At 47.4% G+C, this 22,722-nt stretch overlaps 1 protein-coding gene across 1 annotated transcript in view; it reads left to right on the top strand.

The window, feature by feature from the left end:
- The window catches only part of NEK2 (NIMA related kinase 2), a 216,246-nt gene that overhangs the window by 74,817 nt on the left and 118,707 nt on the right, over positions 1–22,722 (top strand). Inside the window, exon 4 of the mRNA XM_086927845.1 lies at positions 7,458–7,540. Within this exon, the coding sequence (XP_086783971.1) occupies positions 7,458–7,540 (83 nt within the window). The remainder of the gene's footprint in view (positions 1–7,457; positions 7,541–22,722) is intronic.

The raw sequence follows: 22,722 nt of genomic DNA, 5'->3' as shown, positions 1-22,722 counted from the left end.
GCAGTTGGACAGGCTGTCCCGAGGAACCTCTTCCACTAATGGTGAGCTTTCCTTTCTTCCCACCTTCCATTTTTCACATTTTGTATCTAATGTCATGTTCTCTACTGCTATTATTTACAATGCAAAATGTGATTATCTTGCTAACTGCTTACTACTCTGATACAAAGCATGGGAATCTATGAAAGTTCCAATACTGGGGTAAGAAAACAAGTTACTTACCTGTAACTTTAGTTCCCCAGTATTGGTAACTTTAATAGATTCCCATGCGCCCACCCACCTCCCCGGGGAAAGCTCAGCCTACAGCACAGCTGGTGTCTCAGTACACAACGGCTACGAAAATCTGAGGCTCTGAGGTTCCTTCAGGAAGGTTCTAAGTGGTGAGGCACTTCTAATTGGCTGAGGCCAAAGTTTGGTCTCTTTTGCACAAAGAGGGTGATATGCTACAAAAGGTAATGAGGCCTAGGTCTTTCTCCATTGTCTTTTGTACCTACAGCTATGGTATTTTTGTTACCGAGACTCCCATTCCGACGACGGGGAATGATACAAAGCATGGGAATCTATGAAAGTTACCAATACTGGGGAACTAAAGTTACAGGTAAGTAACTTGTTTTCTTTCTCTTCCTCTCTTCCGCTCTCTCTTTCTCCCGTTCTTCCTCTCTTTCTTTCTCTCTCTCTCTCTCTCTCTCTCTCTCTCTCTCTCTCTTTCTCTTATTCTTAGGGCCAGGCCAGAATGGGCCATAAATGTTCTAGAATAGGAATCAATTTTGAGCCTTGGTTTGCATTTTCCCTAAGAGGGCTGCATAGAAGTCTTTACATTGGATGTCTGTACTAACCTGGGCCTTCCTTAAGATGTGTGAGCTCCTGGAGCCCAAGCCTTGCCTCGTTCATTCGGTCTGTTCTTTTTTTGGAAATGTTTGACTGAAATGTTATTGTTGATCGGATCTCCTTCTAAGGTCATCTGGCCTTCTAGAGTTCATACTGGAGTGAGACCCCCAGGTCGGTTTCAATAAAGATTTTTTGACATAAATCTTCATTTTTAGGTCTCGCCTGTCAATGCGCATGCACATTGAGCAGAGCGAGACTATAGGGGCTTAAACAGAGGTTTAACTAGACTGGCGATTTGATGCTGTGCCCGTGCGCTTTTAGGTCAATGCTCAAGGGCATTGACCTAAAATGCGCGTGCACAGCATCAAATCGCCAGCCATCTGTTAACCCAGCTTGGTGCCTCCAGCAGCTCTTGGGATCCGCTCCGCCCCCTGCTGCATCAAAGGCTTTAATTTCGACAGGCCGTGTCGCATTTCTCCCCCCCCCCCCCCCCCTCCCCACAGCAATGCCAATTCTCTCGTTTTCGGCCTACCCCCCCTTCCTCCTTACTCTTCCCTCTTTCTTGTCACCTTTTTTGTTTGCTTCCTGTCACGATACACCCCCTTACGCGCCCTCCCAGACCTCTTACATGCCTCTCCCCCCTCCCGTGTTGCTCTCTCTCGTCCATTTTCTTCTCTCCCATCCTGCGCTGCTCTTTCTCTCTCAAGCTTGCACAGAATGGCGGTGGCAGTGGCTCCATTTCTGTCGGGTTTAATTCATGTGGGGCATGAGTACCTCTTTCTCGTTTTCCCAGCTGAATTATCTTTTCATTTGTCTTTTCACATGTAGAGCGCACACCGCCACTGCTGAAACCCATTGCCACTGCAGACATACTCACTCGGACATCTGATGGCCACCACAGACGTGCCCTCGCCGTTCAGACATGCCCACACTCCATCTCCGGACGACCAAATCTGACATAACCTCACTCCGATAGTCTGCTTTCCTTGTCTGTTTATTTTTTCTTGTTCCGACAAGCAAGTAGCAGTTCCTGTTGTCCTGTCACTATATCGCACTTAGGGTTTCAAACAATAGCATCCTTAGCCAGCAGCGTCTGTAGGGCAATTAATATACCTGATAGCATTTTCCTACCAATACAGGGGGGTGTTGGGATCTCAGCAAGTCCTAGTGCTGCAAACAATCACCTCAGCCGATCACCATCTTGCTTTCCTTGCCATCCCGTCATGTCATTCAGGGCCCTTTGGCTTTAAGTCGGACAGTGATCAGTGTTGCTGCCGTCATCTGCATAAAACCTTTAAGTGTAATGGCTGTGACGCCGAGCGCGGTGCTCACTCTACGGAGACAGTACTCACAGCTAGCGCCACCAGGCCACTCTCCTCCCTCCTTCATTCCCTTTCAAAATCTCTTCACACGCGTTTACAAATGTATCTTAAACTACCCAGAATAGCATCGATGTGAAAATAAAGACACGGTTTTTATTCTCCTCAGAGGTCTGTCCCTTTTAACAATTAAATGCATTCTGGGTATTGTAGTATTAGTTTGCTTCAAGCAAACTAATTCCCCAAACGCACCTGATAATAACTTCATAAGGAAACTCCACCCAACAAATGTAATCTGACTAATGGACATTAAAAGATCTGGGTATCTCTCTCTCACCGCCACCCCCATCCCCTCCCCTCCCTCCCATTGGTTTCGGATCTTGGCACAGGTAGAGACTTCTAGGCGCACTCTTTCCATTTAGGTTTCCAAAGCTCTTGTCATACGTGCCTAGAAGCCCCCCTTGTAGTACCGTGATTGTGCACTCACGTTGCAGAGACCAGTGCCCTTTGACGCGGGGGTCGAACGTGGATCCCCAGTTACACAGCTTCCAACATGCCTTTGGCACATCCAGCCATCCTGGACATGTAAACAAAACCTACCTTAGACTTTGGGATAGGTCTGCCCTCAGACGCAGGAGCAGAGCCAAGCCACAGGTCTGAGCATTGTATGTGAGGATTGGCGAGCAGGCGCGGGTTGGAGGTGCACACGGGGACCATGGCCGTGCACAGGGTGGGTCAGGGCCGCGATAGTAACTTTATTTATGCAGATTTCTATCGTGCGAACACGGCTGACTAAGCGCTTTACGATTAATGATTAAAAAAAAAAAAAAACACACACGAACACCCTTTATTAAAAATCACTTTTATTAAAACGAACTAACGTACCCCTGCAAATTAAACATCTTTTGCATCACGTATAAGAATCACTTCCTATAGTCAATGATCTCGCTGTGTTGCAGAGAACACGGTTGATTCAATTTTCAGCAACTGCGCCGCCACCCCTGGAATAACTCCTCTCACCCCCTACTCCTCCCACCCCCCATACCTAGAGCCAGGAAGGAGAAGATCCACTTGAGCACCGCCGCGGTCTGCAGCCTCCTGCTCAGCGGCAGGTGCAGAGGCGCGAATCGGATTTTCATGGCGGTGAATCCCGGCTTTTCTCCTCGCGCTGATCCTCGGCAGCCCCGGGGTCCGTGCAAGGATGGTGGCTGGAGGCTGCAAGGGGCGGGGGAGAGTCCGAGCTGCTCTCTTCCCATTTAATCAGAGTTCTGGGGTGAGGTCAGAGGCCACACCTCCTCAGCGCCGCCTTCCATTGGTCGACCTTTCTGGGCCAGCTGAGCCGGACTGGACCTTGTCCAGACGGTGTGTGCTGCAACACCCCGCTCGGTCTGCAGGCTGGGGGTGGAGGATGCTACTGGATGAGACAGGGGGACCTCGGAAGCGAGGGAATGCTGGACACTAAAAGCTAGTCATAAAGGCAGTATAGTCAGCCCATCCCAATCTCTGGGCCCTGGTGCAACTGTACCTTCTGCACCAACAACAGCTACGCGCTTGAAAGGGCTACGGGTGACCTTCGGCGAAGGTCTTAATGGACACGAGGGTCTTAGGCAGACACTCAATACTTCAGATTGGTTCTCCATTTCTCAGGTGCGGCACTTGTGAATCTCGTGGTGTCCCACACCTGTTTCACACAAGTGCTGGGCACCAAAGATCTCCTTGGAAACAGAGGCTCTGCAGAGAGGCTGTCCTGTCCCCTTCACACCACAAGGGAGGGGGAGGGGGGCGAGGTTGCAGCTGGCGCCATGTTTCCTCCCACTGGAAAGGTTTGTTTGGTTTTAGAAAGGCCCCTTCTCCCAGAGTGTGAATGTTTACACTGTCACACTGGGATTCACGACGAGGCAACCCCATGCTGTGAAGATGGACTCGATCGGTCAATCATTCACTTTTCGTGAAACAGCATCATGTGTGCTCTGTGGCTGCCAACTTGTGGGATTTTCAAAACTTTCTTTCAATAAGGATTGATTTATTAAACTCACGCCCTTATAACTGAGTCAAAGGCAACTAACAATGTGTCTGTGCGTTTGCACTGGCAGGTCATATTTATGAGTGAAATTGGACGATGAAGGACGTGGATGCAATATTTCATCGCTACTTGTAGTTTGAGTATGAGACATAGTTTGCATCTGTTAGTTAAACATGTTAGATACATGTCGAATCTTGAACTAACCTTTTGAAAACATATTAGATACATCAGCGATGCAGTATAGGCATGTCAAGAAACATGCAACGTCACACAATGCAACATCTACATCCGAAATGTAATCTTTGCCCTTTCACCGTTTCACTGAGCCTTTGATTTCCTCTAAAACGAAAAGTGAACTTCACAAATTTTGTTTTTTTACTATTTAAATAGCTGCGGAGTGCCCATCGTCCTGGGTGACCGCTTCAGCCGGTCCGGCCTTAGAGCCACCGGTGCGTGGCCTTCAGGAACAGTTGTGTTGCAACATAGTAAGCAGGGGCTGAGAATCCCAACATGCCTGAAGGAGTTATACATTATCTTTGTCCTTGGAAGCTGCAGTTATAGTTGTGGCAATGTGTCTGCCAGTGGTAGAAGTGGGCGGGAACGGAAGGGCCAAATAGCACAAAAACATCAGATAAGGGATGCTACAGAAAACAAAGCAACACCCCCCCCTCCCCTACCATAGGATCAATTTCCAAAATAAATTTTTCTCTGTTCATTTATTGGTACACTAGCATTGGCATAACCAATAGCACACTGTACAAATGTCACACACGTTGGCTATGGCAGTGCTGATTTGCTTGTCCTGTGTCTTTGCCTCTACGACGGTGCAGAATATTAATGAGTGGATCTGATGTCACAGCACTGGTGGGGCCATATATAAAGCCGTGTTGCGTCATATAAGTTGTTTGTCCGGCACTGTTGATAATGTCAGTGTGGCACAAACTAGTGGTGAGCAGTGCATAGAAAGACTTTGGATCCAACCTGGCACTTGGAGAGGATCGTAGTGAGGAATCCGCTGGAGCTGTATCTTCCGTCGGATAATGCAGGGTCTGAATGAAACCACCCACTGTTGTGGATCTTCCCCCTTTGCATGTGCCGTCTCTCTTATGTTCTCCCTCTCTGATGATTTTGCATTTATCAGGTTGTGACCCTAGGAAGTCCACGTTGAGCAGGCTGTAGTCTTCTTAGCTTTTTCCTAATGGCATTGGAGCATCTTGTGTTTACTCTCCTGGCACAGGCTGTTTTTAGGTTTTGGCTCCCCTTCCCGCCCCCCTACCGCTGCCTCGCTCTCTGTGTCTCCCCGGCCCCGTTCCCGCCCCCCTACCGCTGCCTCGGCTCCCGTTCCCGCCCCCCTACCGCTGCCTCGGCTGCCGGAGTTGCAGGAGAGACCCACTGGCTGAAAGAAGATGCTAGGTTTAGCTTTTTTTCTCGTGTCTTTTCTTTTATTGAGCCATGGGGAGGGGTAGGGGGTAGGTGGAGAGGGTAAAGGAATAAGCCCTTTAAGTGCAATGCAGTTCTCTCCAGTCATCCATCATATCTACGCTATCCATCAAGTCAGCCAACTACATTCGAAAATATGTGCTCTGTCCCTGTTCATTGAGGATATCCATTTTACCCGTCATTACACAGTTACCATTGCTTGTCCGTTTCATAGGGCTCTTGCTTATGAAACATCTATCAGAAGTAATCTTCCTGGTCCATGTTTATCACTTCTAGAACAAATAGATAGCCACCCCTCTGTTGACGGTAGAAGACACAGAATAATATCACTGTCCACCCCATTTCTCTGCTAGCTTGGAATACTCCATGTGCATTTTAATGTGCAGGAACTCGATTCCTACCCTGTTCTGTTTAAGGAAAGCAAAACAAGTGATGGGTCGACTTCATGAAATAATGTCAGCCACCAGTAATCGTGTGCCCCTGTTGCCTGCGTGTGCCTCCGTGTGCCCCTGTTGCCTGCTTGTACCTCCGTGTGCCCCTGTTGCCTGCTTGTGCCTCTGTGTGCCCCTGTTGCCTGCTTGTGCCTCTGTGTGCCCCTGTTGCCTGCTTGTGCCTCTGTGTGCCCCTGTTGCCTGCTTGTGCCTCCGTGTGCCCCTGTTGCCTGCTTGTGCCTCCGTGTGCCCCTGTTGCCTGCTTGTGCCTCCGTGTGCCCCGTTGCCTGCTTGTGCCTCCATGTGCCCCCGTTGCCTGCTTGTGCCTCCGTGTGCCCCCGTTGCCTGCTTGTGCCTCCGTGTGCCCCCGTTGCCTGCTTGTGCCTCCGTGTGCCCCTGTTGCCTGCTTGTGCCTCCGTGTGCCCGTTGCCTGCTTGTGCTGTGTGGGTGTGTGTGGAGGGCTCTGTGTGGCTGTGTGTGTGGGAAGCTTTGTGTGGGCTGTGTGTGTGGGAAGCTTTGTGTGGGCTGTGTGTGTGGGAAGCTTTGTGTGGGCTGTGTGTGTGGGAAGCTTTGTGTGGCTGTGTGTAGGAAGCTTTGTGTGGCTGTGTGTGGGGAGGGCTTTGTGTGGCTGTGTGTGGGGGGGGCTCTGTGTGTGTGTGTGTGTCATTTGCGAGAGATAAAGCTAGTGGCATTGTAAATGACAATGCCATTTATTTATGTTAAAAAAAACCTAAATAAAAATAATGTCAAGAGCAATGCCAATAGCTCTAACTTTAACAAAGGCAAAACCATTGCATTGTAAATGCTTGTTTGAGTTTACTAATGTAGTTTCCATCCTAAACATCGCCCTGATTTTTATTAATTTTGTGTACCCCACAATAGAAGATTACTAAGTATATTAGGCACTGCATGGATTTGTGGCAATTACGCCATTGAAAATTCCAATAGGATTTATGCATTTTGTATTTCCTTTGTGGCACTTGTGCATTTCTCCTTTAATAAAGCAAAAAATCTTTAAAAAAATAAATAATAAAAAAAAATTGTTGCGTCTTCCCAATTGATTTTCTCTGTGCCCTTTATCAACTTTTAACTGTAAATTGTAATGTATTGAGATTCGGTGGCCTGCTGAGAATACTCTCATTATCACCAAAGGTTTTAATCATGGGTGCTTTAGACTAATGTGTCAAACTTTTAAAATTAGACTACATTTACAATGCTGTCCTAAGATCTTCTGAAACTGTGATGTATTGTGACTTCAGATGAATTTATTTAAAGTGTACATAAGAACATTTTGTGATAAGTGACCTTACAAAAAAATGCAGTCCCTCTGAAAGTAAGATATTTTTGCTTTTCTCATCCTCTTGGGAATACTTGGTTTATGTTAAAATTATTCCAGTTAATTGTGGAATTTGTCTGCAGGAACAAATGAATTATGAAGCCTACAATGAGAAGTCTGACATCTGGTCCCTAGGATGTCTTCTATATGAGTTGTGTGCGTTGACGTAAGTATGGGTTGCTTAAACCAGATCTTGTAACAATGGTGCACTGGATTCATTAACCGCTTATCTTTTTAGAGGACTCTTAACAACATCGTACACATGCATTCGAGCAGATTAGTCTTTTGTGTCATATAACACAAATCCTATGGGTGATGGTACAGTGCTGTATGAGGTTAAAGCCATATTACGAACACATTGTTCAGACATACAAGTGTAACAACATGGATCACGTTTTAGGGATAATATGGTGTGAACTCATTGTTTTGTGATGGGTGGTCATGTACTGAAGGGGAAATATAGAGGTTGGCGTTAATGGCTGTAGAAACAAGTTTTTTTACTACGTATCTGTTTAGTGGAAGTTGTATTGTTTTCTACTACTAATTCAAAGGGGACTAGAAAGCTACCCTATAATGGTGACCTTCGGAAGAGATTAATTAATGTGCTTCGATATTAAAAAAATGAGTCATTTGCAATACTAATAGCTCACACTTTCCTAATGCGAGACCTATTGCATTGCAAATGCTTGTTATCGTTATATGTTGGAATTCATGTGTTTGTTCTCTAAGCAAATCTGCATTACCTGCAACGTGTTTGATATGACTTTTTTAGCCTGTATTGATCAGGATGACGAGTACTATATACAGTATAGCATTATTTATGATTCATGTTGTTTTTGGTCTTGTGTTATGTACAGTGTAGTCTTTTGTGAAGTCTTTTTGTATTTATTTATTGTGGTGCTGTGGGGTGGTGGTTTTGGGGAAGACCATGAGGAGGACCCGAGATCAGTGAGGACTCAGAGTAGGAGGGTTCCCAATCAGCACCCCAAAAGGGAAGGGGTTTCCCATTGCCAAGAAAAAGTAAACCCTAAGCTTTGGGCCCTATTATCGAGGGTTTGCTGAGGATCTAGATCCATTACCCCCTAGCCACCAAAAGGGTAGTGTCCCTGAGGAGATTGAGGAGGAGGGAGAAAATGACAGCCGGGACACCATTAGTGAGAGAGAACCCCTATAGATAGGGAGACCCTTGCTGGGTCTATTGCCGGGAGCAGTGTCGCCTCCCACCTCCTGTCCTCGGAGGAACTCGAGGATAGACAGCCTGAGAGGAGGACCGTCTTTAGTACTGATTACACCCGGTGCAACAATCTTATTTGGCACCTCCCCAAATATGACCTCCTCCTTTGATTTCCTCACTACCACCAGGGCAAAAGTGCCCATTATCTCCGAGTGAGAGTGAGTGAGGGTGAGTGAGGGTGAGGGTGAGTGAGGGTGAGGTATTGAGGGTGAGTGAGGGTAGAGGGTGAGAGAGGGTGAGTGAGGGTGAGGTGTTGAGGGTGAGTGAGGGTGAGGCGTTGAGGGTGAGTGAGGGTGAGGTATTGAGGGTGAGTGAGGGTAGAGGGTGAGAGAGGGTGAGGGTGAGTGAGGGTGAGGTGTTGAAGGTGAGGGACGGACCCATATCATATTGTTTAGTACCTTGTGTATTTCCGGAAGCCATTCATATGCCCTATGTGTTTATTGAATGATCTGAAAAACCCACTGATGTCTTATGCATTCTTTCTTGTCGGTGAGTATCGTACACCTAAATAGTGGTGTTAGGTTATCTTAAGAGGAAGTTGATTCCTAGGACACAGTAATATAACATAGCTTAACTCAATGGCACACATAAATGTTTGCATTGTCAATGAATTAGAGGCTTTTCACATTAATAAGCGCAATGGGAATCCATCTTTCTCTGTTCTTCCGTGCAGCTGTTCTACCCCATCCTATGAGTATTAAATAATGCGCCATTTTGTAACAATGGCTCACAGGAGGTTCAGTTTCTCTCTTAAATTGAAGCACATGGCACTTTGAGCCAACGAAAATCAGAACGTTCGGGGACTCGTGATTGCTTTGAACTTGAAACACCTGTTGAGTTTGTCATCACGTATGTTTGAATAAAAACAATTTCACAGCTTAGATAGCAAATAAACATCTTTGTATATTAGTTGCTCTTGTCATCATCACTACATACTTGTAAGTAGCGGATGCTGTACGCAGAGGTTAGCGAGTTTGGGAACTTCATGAGGACAGAGCTGTGCAACCTGCAAGAGCGCGCGGATGAAGGAAGAGAGAAAGAACAAAAGACGCAAGGCGTCGGAGCATTAATCATGCTCAGCTGCGAGAGCTCGAGTATGCACCGGCATGCATATATCGTAATTAAAGCGAGGCTTCCCCTGTACACCAATAAATAGAGTCAGCCCGGTAGCACACTTTAGATGAAGCTTCCTTCTGAGAATAGCGAAGAAATATTGCCGGGTGGCATGCGCGAGGCAGGAGGTCAAGCAGAGCTCCCTGTTCCCCGCAGTGAATCCTATATCAAAAGTAAACTCGACCTACTTGCAGCGTCTCTGTTTATTTTTAAATGAGGTCGCAGTATTGATCCGGCAGCAGACGGAGAGCAATGGATGTGTGCCGGGCTCGCGGGGCGATCGGCATTCGTTTAGTGCTTTTGTGTCTAAGGTTGTCTTTTTAGGCAGTGGCGTTTTGACAAGCCTCCCTTTTGCATTACTGTCTTACACTTAGGAGGCGGAGGCACCGTGCCAGCTAGGTACTCATCCGGGAGACTAAATCATCTTGAAAGTGTTCTGTATGTGTGTGCTCGCGCCACGGTTGGGTCTGTCGTTGTTAAACTGTTGTTTCCTGCTGCGCGTGTGATGAACGGAGGGAAGAGAGGGGAGGGGGGAGGAGAAATGCGACACGGCGGGAAGGGGAGGGGGCGGAGCGGGTAAAATAAACAAAAAAACAAGACGGAGGGAAGAGAGGAGAGGGGGGGAGGAGAAATGCGACACGGCGGGAAGGGGAGGGGGCGGAGCGGGTAAAACAAGACGGACGTGCACGCGCTTTTAAGCTCAATGCGCATGCGCATTGAGCTTAAAAGTCACGGGCACTGCAAGGAATCGCCACGATTCCTTGCAGTGGATAAAGAGTGGATAAGCCCCCATAGTCTCGCTTGCTCGATGCGCATGCGCATCGACAGGCGAGACCTAAAAACACTGGTAAAACCTGGCTTTACTATTCTACTCCGCTATCCACATAAAATGCAGATCTGGTCTTTGCAGGTGGCATGTTAACCATTTGCGCTACTTTATGGTGAGTCAAAACTGCCACCAGACAAAACTCCAACCTCTCTCTCTAGCAGGAACATTAATCACAAGAGTTCCCTTGACATTTATATTGATGTCTGAATGCTGGGCACACAAGTAGCTCTGCAGCAGGTGCTTTAGAATTGTACATTATTGCTAAACACAGACCCCCACCCCTACTCTCCCTCCCCTCCACCCCCGATGTTAGTGCTCCCCCTATAGGTCAGCTCCCCGTGCGGCCGCATCTGTCGTAATGCCCTAAAGCCGGCCCTGCCTGAGAGGGACCTGAAGCTGCAGCTGGCACTGCTGGCTGTTGAGGAGAGGACAGCCTTAGCTAAGGAGAGAATGACGGCGGCCGAAAGGGCCTTTGCCAGGGAAAAATTGCTCTTGAGAAGAGGAAATTAGACCATAAGCGTAGTTTGAGTGTTCTGTACTTACAAACACCATAAGTAGAGTTTAGTAGACGCAGCAATAGTGAGTCCAATGTTAAAGATACCATTCACATACCAACAGACGTGGTGCCTAGCTTCATGGAAGGGGATGACATACATCAGTGGTTTCAGGAGTATGAGAGCTCTGGAGGTGCACAGAATTTCTGAGGAGGATTGAGGAACTGGCATGAGTAGTTCTATTCTTGATGATGGGATGGATGGTGAGATCCATTGACCCCTATAGTTGGTTCCATGGAGGCATATATGCATAGTATAGTACATTGGAACCGCATTACTTCGAGACATACTGATAAAAAGTCTGTTATTGCCCAGTACTTCTCCTTTGTTAAATATCACCGGATGCGAGATTGTCCTGTTACGGATTAAAAACGAGTTCAGTGTTACGGGGCTGACTAATCTCTAAGATGGGCGCCGTGGTTTCACGCTATTCCTCCCCTCCTCCAGTTGTTGCGTACCATGGAACGTGATTGAGGGAGTGACGAACACGGCCGCTTTAACTATTACGGATTCCAGCGTTCAGAGTCGATGCTCCTGTAACGCCGGTGGGACGTGGCAGCGGTAAGGTGGATCAGTATGGATAAGGGTTGGCAGGCTTAGACACGAACGGAGTGTGCTGAGATTGGGGTCTGAAGAGGACTCTCGAGATCCTGGTCGATGGTCAGGGAATGGATGTGTTCATTTCCCGTTGATGCCGCGAATGCTTCAAGCATGCGAGTGTGAATGCATGAACGAGATTGGTCCTTCTGGACTCTGTGGAGTTATGGTTGCTTCATTTTGCATCCTGTGGGTTGCTGAGGGTGCATGTTCACCTTAATACTGGAGTGCACAGTTTCAATCTAGGAGCAGTGCATCAATACTCAGTCGCGTTGTCCGGCCATACCGCTCTTTATGAACACACATAACAATAATTTTTATTAAGCAAGCGCCCCATATAGCTACAATATGCGGTGTTTGATTCTCGAGGCACTGTCATGAGTTATCGCTTGTTTCTCTTTCTTTCTGCCCACCTGAATAGAACCCCAGCAGTACGGTGGGTTTTCGCAGGGAAACGTGATCTACTGACACGATGACTCAGACAAGAGGTGTGCTGGTATGTGGTAACTTCGCCACCTCCAGGTAGTTGTGTTTTAAATGATCCAACAGTCACTACGCGAAATAGGCTACCACGATTTTCGCTCTGTACAGCAATTTTTACTGTTTTCTACCAATTATTGTCTACCACTGTAGGTGTTGAATTGAAAAAACACAGTGAAAGAGTGAAAGGACCGAACCCCTGTAAGCCCTGATGAAGTTGCGAAATCATATAGCAACGAAACATGTTGGCAATCTAATAATAGGTTGGCTATAATAGAAGCCATTTTAGTTTGATAGGCTTGTAGTCCAGAATAAAAGTCAGTGGCCAGCAAGCTTCTCAATTTTAATGGTGAGAATTACACTTTTGGTTGATTCTTTCACGAGGGGTGCCTGTGTGGATGTGTACACAAGTGGGAGTTATTATTTGTGTCTCCTTAGTAGTGAAATTATTTATTGATTTCACTTTCTTTCCTTCCTTTCCTCTTCCTTTCACGAGTGAGAGAGAGTCACTGATGATGATAAGTGGGTAAAACTGGTAATCATCAGCCAGTAACCCCTTGTGGCGGTTCTTCCGTGAGCGGCTCTCTCTCTCTCCTCACATTTTTTCACTGTTTGGAATGTGGGGTTTGAAGGTGGTAGCTGATGTGTGAATCTTTTATGAATTTGACACAGTGACATATAGGAATAAATGAAATTACTATAAATAAGGAAACAGGAAAAATGTGGGTTTCCCCACCAGGTCATGTTTATATTGAAATATGTGTCCGATAGGAGGAGGCTCTGTTTGTGTGTATAGGCTTTGAGTGAGGGCAGCCTCTTCCTTTCTTTCCCCCTGTGCTCCAAGTTGAGTGAGGTCTTGAGTACGGCGGCCCAGCCGTGAGAGCTTTTTACTGTTCCAAAAAAAAATTTTAGGGACTGTAGTTGCTGTACGTGGTAGTGGAGTTGGTGACGTTAAAACACAATACATTACAGTATCCAGTCTCTTAGTGCTTTCTTAGTTTGACTGTAATTTGATCAGTAATGAATTGCTTAGCATTTTCAGATGAGCAGATAGCCCTGATACTCTCTGGACCCTCATTACTGCCGGATGCTCCCTTAACAAGTAATTCCACAGCAAGAGAGGAGTGGGATAAACTATCCAACCTAAAAAAACGTCAGATACGAGTGGCCCTACATGGGGCACTCCTGACTGAATATTTGCGAGCAGGAGCATCAACACCTAGCTTACTTGTGAGATTGGAACCAAAAATCTTTCTAGAGGATAGACCGTTTCGCCTGGACTGGAGTTTCATAGCCAACAAGTGTACCAGGGACTGGTTAATACTGATTATAAACACAGCCAAAAGGCTGAGTGAAGATCTGTTGAAGGAGATCCTAGATCTGGAAGAGAAATTAAAAAACACTGCACTCACTGATGCAAAGGATCAATTAGACAGGATCCAAGGGGAACTTTTGGAGTATAAAAATTACATGGTCAATCAAAAGATCAAGGGCCTTAAGAAGAACTTAGATCGGTTCTCACACGAATGGGCGTTTCCCTATGTCGAGGACCAATATTACGATACAACCCCAGTCCAAAATCAGTCGTTTAACCAACAAAGAAGAGGCCAGAATTTGTACCGAGGGGGGCCAAGACAACAGAGGCGCACACCAAAAAACTGGGCATTTGATAACACCAGCAGCGAAGAGGAGGAAGTTGCCAGCAACTCAAGTGCACCTAACCAAAGCAGGGTCAATTTTGCACCAGAAACAAGATCAGACGAAGACCTGGATGTATTATTGAGGGCTTTTTTAGGGCAAACCCAGAGAGGCACACGAGGGGGAGGCGGGACTGCAGCTCCGAGAGGAAGAGGCAGAGGCAGAGGCAGGGCCCAGGCACAATCATGGCAGACACATTCCCCACGTGTAACAAGCAGCAGGGGCAGAACGTTTCAGGCCTAAATCAATTTTCGAACACTGAAGGCGATAGTCTGACAGATATTGTTGTCAATCTATCGAGCCATGTCCTTACTTCCGCTGAGGTCAGAGTCTTGAATAAAGGACTCTGCTTCGTTCCGACTCCCAAACACGACAGCTTTATGTGCAGAATGGAACTCTCAGAAATGATGAGGAAATCAAACTCCACAAATTCTTTAGGGATAAAGAAAACTGGTCCCTCTGTATTCGATACTAATCTTCATCGCCCCTCGAGTTTTTGCCCCCCCATTTCATCACTTGGTCCTGAAGTGGCTGTTTTTGAACAGCGTGTACTTCATGACATCAGGACTTTGGAGGAATCTAACCACCAACATCGGGTATCCAATATGAACAAGGATGATTGGGCAGCCGTCAAATCCTTGCAAGAAAACGAACAGGTTACAATAAAACAGGCAGACAAGGGGGGTGCGGTTGTTGTTCTCAATACATGCGACTATGAGGCTGAAGTATTGAGATTGTTGGGGATGCGTGCCAACTATCATCCTCTTATGAGAGACCCCACACCCGCGCTGCTAGACGTGATCACTAAAATGGTCGCGGATGCTTTAGAAAAAAAGTGGATCACACCAAAAGAAGCTGATTTTATTGTTAACAGAAAATCACGGATACCGGCATTTTACATCTTGCCAAAAATTCATAAGCCTCAGCGGCCCCCCCCCCCCGGGACGCCCCATAGTCTCGGGCATCCAATCAGTGTTGGAACCTTTGTCCCAATTCGCTGATTTCTTTTTGAGGGAAGCTGTCATCACTCAGCAATCGTTCGTACAAGATACGACCGATATCTTGAATATCCTTAAAGACGCGGTTTGACCCTGGTTCCCAGTTTCTGGTTACCATAGACATCGAGTCACTCTATACCAGCATCCCCCAGGACGCCAAACTGGTGGCAGCAGCGCGGGCTCTGGGGGATCTCGAGTGGTTCTAAGACACCCCTCCGTCTTTTGTCATGCAATGCATAGAGATAGCCTTGACAAAAACTTCTTTGAATACAAGAACTAACTGTACCTGCAAGTGTCTGGGACTTCCATGGGGCCACATTCGCACCTAGTCTGGCCTGCATGTTTGTGGGTCAGTTCGAGGTGAATGTGGTCCACCATCCTTCCAATCCCTATAGGGATAACATCACCCTTTGGAAGAGATATATCGACAACGTCCTCTGTATCTGGACCGGTACAGAGGACGTCTGTCCAGGTTACTGACGTGGCTCAACCAGGCGGATGACAACCTGCGCTTCACGTGGTCTATCAGCAACACTACTGCTGTATATCTGGATGTGGATATTAGAGCCGCAGGGAGTGGGTTGGTGACAAGTGTACATCATAAACCCACTGATAGGAACTCCCTCCTTCACTATCGGTCATTCCATCCCCGTGCCGTGAGGGACAACCTCCCTGTTGGCCAGTTTTTACGCTATCGGCGTAATTGCTCGGATACCAACACCTTCCTGGAACTATCCGATGAGTTGGTGAATAAGCTGGCCGAGAGGGGATACCCTATGAAGACAGTGAAAAGAGCTCGCAAGAGGGCCCTTAACACCCCACGTGATGCCTTATTAGAAAGTAACGCCAGGATAAAGCAGGATTGCATACCGGTGGTGACCACCTTTGACCCTTTGTCCACTCAAACGAGACAAATTATACGGAAACATTGGCCCCTACTGACCACATCTTCAGATAAAATGCTGCCCCCACATTTTGCCTTTGAGAGCACCCAATTTAAAGGACAAATTGGTCCATACTCGCCATTCCACAGTCTCAGTGGCCAGCTGACTCCCGGCTGGTCACTATCCCTGTGCCAATTGCTCTGTATGCATTCTTACTGATGCCACTAAAGAAGTAATTCTAAATGATGGTAGCACCTGGCACCTCCGATGTTTTAGTAATTGCAATACCTCACACGTAATCTATAGACTCACCTCTAGTTGTGGTTTGCATTACATTGGTCTGACGTCGAGGAAGATAAAGATAAGCATCCAGGAACACTTAAGCACACACAAAGCTAAAAAACTCTCCACACGCCTTATTCAACACTTCATTGAGCAAAAACATTAACCCAGGGATCTCAGATGGGTGGTCCTGGAGAGGGTGATGGTTGAGTCACACAACATTGACAGCATATTGGCCAGAAAGGAGGCGAGATGGATCTATTCTGAGAAGGCGGATAAGGAGGGGCTGAATGACCTTATCGAATGGAATAAGGTCAGTAGATACTGATCCCTTGGAGGCTTGCCAAACTGATTACTGTCAACTTAGCGAGTCAAGTGAACCTCAGTTTAGTCCTGGTGATTGTCTTGAATGCCACTGTGATATTTGGATTCCTTTTAGATTAACATTGTGGTTCATTCCATTCCTCCCTGTGTTATCTGTTAAACATCAGGCCTGATGATGAGCTCTGTGGAACGTGCTGTTTAATATTGCTACCCGATAATAGCATTTGAAATGGATTGCTTTGAAAGAGTACAGGTTGCAGTAGGCGAGATCCATTGACCCCTATAGTTGGTTCCATGGAGGCATATATGCATAGTATAGTACATTGGAACCGCAATACGTCGAGACATACTGATGAAGTCCGTTATTGCCCAGTACTTCTCCTTTGTTAAATATCACCGGATGCGAGATTGTCCTGTTATGCATTAAAAACGAGTTAAGTGTTACGAGGCTGACTACTCTCTAAGATGGCTGCTGTGGTTTCACGCTATTCCGCCCCTCCTCCAGTTGTTGTGTACCATGGAACGCGATTGGGGGAGTGACGAACACGGCCGCTTTAACTATTACGGAATCCAGCGTTCAGAGTCGATGCTCCTGTAACGCCAGTGGGACGCGGCAGCGGTAAGGTGGATCAGTATGGATAAGGGTTGGCAAGCTTAGACACGAACGGAGCGTGCCGAGATTGGGGTCTGGAGAGGACTCTCAGGCTCCTGGTCGATGGTCAGGGAATGGATATGTTCATTTCCCGTTGACGCCCGGAATGCTTCAAGCATGCGAGTGTGAATGCATGAACGAGATTGGTCCTTCTGGACTCTGTGGAGTTATGGTTGCTTCATTTCGCATCCTGTGGGTTGCTGAGGGTGCATGTTAACCTTAATACTGGAGTGCACAGTTTCAATCTAGGAGCAGTGCATCAATACTCGCGGTCGCGTTGTCCAGCCATACCGCTCTTTATGAACACACATAACAATAATTTTTATTAAGCAAGCGCCCCATATAGCTACAATATACGGTGTTTGATTCTCGAGGCACTGTCATGAGTTATCGCTTGTTTCTCTTTCTTTCTGCCCACCTGAATAGAACCCCAGCAGTACGGTATGTTTTCGCAGGAAAACGTGATCTACTGACACGATGACTCAGACAAGAGGTGTGCTGGTATGTGGTAACTTCGCCACCTCCAGGTAATTGTGTTTTAAATGATCCAACAGTCACTACGCGAAATAGGCTACCACGATTTTCGCTCTGTACAGCAATCTTTAATGTTTTCTACCCATTATTGTCTACCACTGTAGGTGTTGAACTGAAAAAACACCGTGAAAGAGTGAAAGGACCAAACCCCTGTAAGCCCTGATGAAGTTGCGAAATCATATAGCAACGAAACATGTTGGCAATCTAATAATAGGTTGGCTATAATAGAAGCCATTTTAGTTTGATAGGCTTGCAGCCCAGAACAAAAGTCACAGTGGCCAGCAAGCTTCTCAATTTTAATGGAGAGAATTACACTTTTGGTTGATTCTTTCACGAGGGGTGCCTGTGTGGATGTGTACACAAGTGGGAGTTATTATTTGTGTCTCCTTAGTAGTGAAATTATTTATTGATTTCACTTTCTTTTCTTTCCTTTCCTCTTCCTTTCACGAGTGAGAGAGAGTCACCGATGATAAGTGGGTAAAACTGGTAATCATCAGCCAGTAACCCCTTGTGGCGGTTCTTCCGTGAGCGGCTCTCTCTCCTCACATTTTTTCACTGTTTGGAATGTGGGGTTTGAAGGTGGTAGCTGATGTGTGGATATTTTATGAATTTGACACAGTGACATATAGGAATAAATGAAATTCCTATAAATAAGGAAACAGGAAAAATGTGGGTTTCCCCACCAGGTCACGTTTATATTGAAATATGTGTCCGATAGGAGGAGGCTCTGTTTGTGTGTATATGGATGTCCTACAGGCCATTGAAGGGAGTCTCAGACAGCGGTGCACCCCCCTGTTTGAAGCCCTGGTAAAGAAATATGGATTCACCCCTGAAGAGTAAAGGTTGAGGTTCAGGGGCAGCAGAAAGCTGCCTGACCAGTCTTGGGATGAATTTATGGAGGATATTTGCAAAGCGCTGGATGATTGGGTGAAGGGTAGCACAGTAAACACTTTTGAAGTGCTGTACAATCAGAGAGCACATGCTCCGTTGCTGGTTTCTAGGACTACGCCAACACCTGTTGGAGTGTAAGTTCTCTGACCCCAGGGAACTTGAAAACGAGATAGACCTCTGGGTGAGTACCACATGGTCTGAAAAAGAAATTCTGATGGATACATCTGCCAGTGGATTCCTCACCTTGTGAATATCCCCTACGCCAGCAGCATTCGGAATTTTTTTATAGCTCTCCACGCCGACGAGGACGATGTCACAGAAGCCCGGCTTCTCTCGCAACTCCGCTGACGTCACTGGAGCCATAAGAGAGCCTTGTCGGCGTGATGACGTCAGTTCCCTTTTTTCGCGCCGTCGACGCTAAAGATTTTTCTAGGGTTCTCTGTTGTTACACTTGATACTTTGTGTTTCTGGCAGTGTTCCAGTGCTTCTACTTGTTTCCTTTCAATGATGTATTCGAGGAAGTCTTGGTTCAAGCCTTGCAGGGAGTGCGGAGGACATATGTCCATTACTGATCCACACGAGGACTGTGTTTGGTGTTTATCGTCGGATCACGACGTCGAGGGATGTGCTTGCTGCAGGAAAATGAATCCAAAGGCACTGAAGGAGAGGGAAGCGAAGCTCTTCATGGCGAAGATGAGAAAGGAAAAAAGAGGTAGGAGAAGGTCGAGGTCGCGCTTGGGCTCGAAGTCGACGTCTGGACATACTTCGAGAGCTAAGAAGCACAAGAAGCGCTTGGGCTCGAAGTCGACGTCGGGGCATACTTCAAGAGCTAAGAAGCACAAGAAGAAGAAGAGGCATTCTTCAAGACGCCATTCTGATATAGAAGCAGCGCCGAAGTCCACCTCTCCATCTCAATGACGCCGTAAGGACTTCGTGTCTCGTTCTCCCTTGAATCCAGCTTCTCCTGAAAAATCGGCTTTGCCTGCAGCCTCTCTACCTCGATCTTCAACGCCGGTTCCCTCACCGACTTCGGTTCATTCTCCGGCTCCAGAAGAAGAGATTCCTGTGCCGGATGAGCACACGACACCATTGGTTCCGCTGTCGGCGCCGGCTGGCCCGAACATGGTAACGCCTGCCTCAGATTCAGTCCTGGTGTCCTATCCTTCCTTTTCCAGGTCTGGTTCAAGATCCGTCACATTATCTCAATGCTATGTGAGGAGTCTTCAACGGGGCTATGAACCCCTCTGGTGCACCTTTGGGTCCCATGGGTCCATTAGCTTTTAATTTGGGGGTTCCTAAGGCCTATGCCCAGGTCCATTTCATGCCTTTTCTTCCGGCGGCGCAGTCTTTGCATTTCCCGGCACCGAGGACATCGACGCTGTTTCCATCTTCTCCGGCACCTTAGGCGGCTCTGTCGGATCAGTGCATGACGCTGGCTCCGAATCAGACGGAGTCGGTCTTGGCTCCATCGACGCCTGCACCTAGAATAAGATCTAGGAGAGAAGCCCAGAGGGTTATAGAAGAACAGAGATATCAGTTGGAGGACATGTAGGAAGGTGAGGTTCAGTACTCAGATGAATATTTTGCTGAGTTAAGGGAAGCAAGCGGCCTTGATATCTCTCCAGAGTGGGAACTTTCGCCTGCATCTGATACTCCTTCCAAGGATGTGGTCCCATATCACGCAGTGATCAAAAAGGAAGTATAACTTTTGGATCTTCAGCTTCCCACTACTGAGTTTAAGTCGAACATTTTAACAGAAGTTCTTCATTCACCTTCTTCTGTAATTGAACCTCTACTGCCATTCAATGAGGCAATCACTGAGCCTGTGATGGAAGTTTTGCGCAAGCCTTTTTTCAGCTCCTGCAGTTTCCAAAACCATTGCACGGAGATACAGGGTGGCTCCTGGGGATCCTAACTTTTTATCTTCCCGTCCTTCTCCTGAGAGCCTTGTTGTTCAGGCTGCCTGTTCAAAAAGATCTTGAGGTGCATTTCCACAAGTTCCGGCGGACAGAGAGTCGAAGAAACTTGACCAATCTTCCAAGAAAGTGTTCTCTTCGGCAAGCATGGCACTAAAAGTCAACTAATGCCGCCTGCCTTATGGGTAGATATATCCATGCTTTAATGGATTCGGCTAAACAGCTCGCACCTAAGTTGTTCGAGGGGGATAGAAATTTTTTTGAGGAAGTGTTACATGATACTCAGGAGGCTGCACGTCAGGTGATACAAAATGAATTAGACACTGATGACTCTGTCTTCAGAATCATGGGATCTGTGGCTACAAGGAGGAGTGAATGGCTGAAGTCCACAGAGTTCTCGGCAGATGTTCAAGCTACGCTTTTAGACCTACCGTTTGATGGTTCAGGGCTTTTTGGGGAAAAGGCGGAGGATGCTTTAGAGCGATTTAAAGACGGCAAGGCAACAGCCAAATCTCTTGGTCTTCAAGCTCAAACTAGAGGCTTGTCGTTCAGGAGATACAGCGGATTTGGGAGGTAGTCCTTTCAGACATATAGGCAACCTCCGCAGCAGCAACAAAACACCTTGTACAAATCCTACAGGGGCAAAAACAAAGGTCGCCCACAAGGCCGTCAGCCCTCCTCCTCCTCCTCCTCTTCCTCTACCTCACCCCCTCTTACCCCAGCAAAGCAGCCCTAGATCCACCATTCTGGATCATGTTGGTCCTGTGGGGGGTCGGCTTACTCACTTTCTGCAAGATTGGGAATCGGCCACTACAGACCTTTGGGTTCTCAATCTTGTGGAGAATGGGTATGCCCTTCCCTTTCGGGAATTCCCTCCAGATTACCCTCCTTGCCAAGGGGCTTCCTCGGAGGACCACCTTCTTCTCCTGCAGGAGGAAGTCTTAACATTATTGAAAAAAGGTGTGATAGAGGTGGTTCCAGAGCGGGAGAGGGGTCAGGGATGCTACTCCCGATATTTCCTGATACCCAAGAAGGATGACAGGTTACGTCCAATCCTGGATCTCAGGATCTTGAACCTTTTTCTGACGCAAGGAAAGTTCAAGATGCTCACCCTTGCGCAGGTTCTTCAGGCGCTGCAGCAAGAGGACTGGATGGTGTCGATCGACTTGCAGGACGTGTATTTTCATATCCCGATCCTGAGGTCCCACAGGAAGTATCTCCGTTTCACAGTGGGGTCGCAACATTATCAGTTTGCGGTTCTCCTGTTTGGACTTACTACTGCACCTCGAGTCTTCACCAAGGTGATGGCAGTGGTGGCAGCCCATCTCAGGAGATCGGGGATTCCAGTTTTCCCCTATCTGGACCACTGGCTGCTCAAAGAGTTGCCAGAGATGGTGCTTCATCATCTGCAGGTGACAACTCAGCTGTTGTACAAAATGGGTTTTTCGATAAACGTGCCCAAGTCTCACCTGGTGCCCTCTCGGCGCAACTTGTTCACAGGGTTGGTACTGGACACTACTGTCTGTCGAGCATTCCCTCCTCCACAAAGGATTCTCGACATTCAGGAAATTATTCCCTTGTTTTACAATGGAGTGGTTGTTCCCGTCCTGAAGGTCCTTCACCTGCTCGGTCTGTTTGCTTCCTGCATTCTGTTGGTCAAACATGCACGCTGGCACATGAGGGCGCTCCAGTGGTGCCTCCGCAGGCAGTGGTGTCAACACAACGGAGATCTCATGGAGAATATCAGGATCTCCAGAGAAGCTGTTGCGTATCTATCTTGGTGGAGCGTGGAGGGCAATCTGTCTCATGGAAAGCCCTTCCATCTTCCTCCATCGGTGGCCACATTGATAACCGATGCATCCACTTTCGGGTGGGGTGCCCATCTGGGGGACCTGGAGATGAAAGGTCTTTGGTCTCCAGAGGAAAGGTTGATTCACATCAACCTTCTAGAGTTGCGGGCAATACGTTTGGCGCTCAAGGCCCTCCTCCCTTCCCTTCGCAGTCAGTCGGTTCAAGTCCTGACGGACAACACTACCGCAATGTGGTATGTAAACAAGCAGGGAGGAGTGGGGTCGCATTGTCTCTGCGGGGAGGCTCAGCGACTCTGGTCCTGGGTTCAGGACCATTAGATTTGTCTGATGGCAAATCATCTTGCCGGAGTTCTGAACGTGCCTGCAGACAGTCTGTCGGCAATTCTCTGCCAACCACGAGTGGAGGCTTCATCCGGAGGTGGTTCGTCACGTCTTATGGACGTGGGGAACTTCTCAGGTGGACCTATTTGCCGCTCACTACCTGTCAAACTGCAGGCTCCAGTATCTGATGCGGGGAGCTTTGGGGGCCGCGTTTCAGTTGAGTTGGGGCT

The sequence above is a fragment of the Lissotriton vulgaris genome, chromosome 6, assembly GCF_964263255.1.
Source record: "Lissotriton vulgaris chromosome 6, aLisVul1.2, whole genome shotgun sequence".
NCBI lineage: Eukaryota > Metazoa > Chordata > Amphibia > Caudata > Salamandridae > Lissotriton > Lissotriton vulgaris.
Note: the sequence above shows the minus strand (reverse complement) of the source record. Positions and strands in the feature narration are given on the sequence as shown.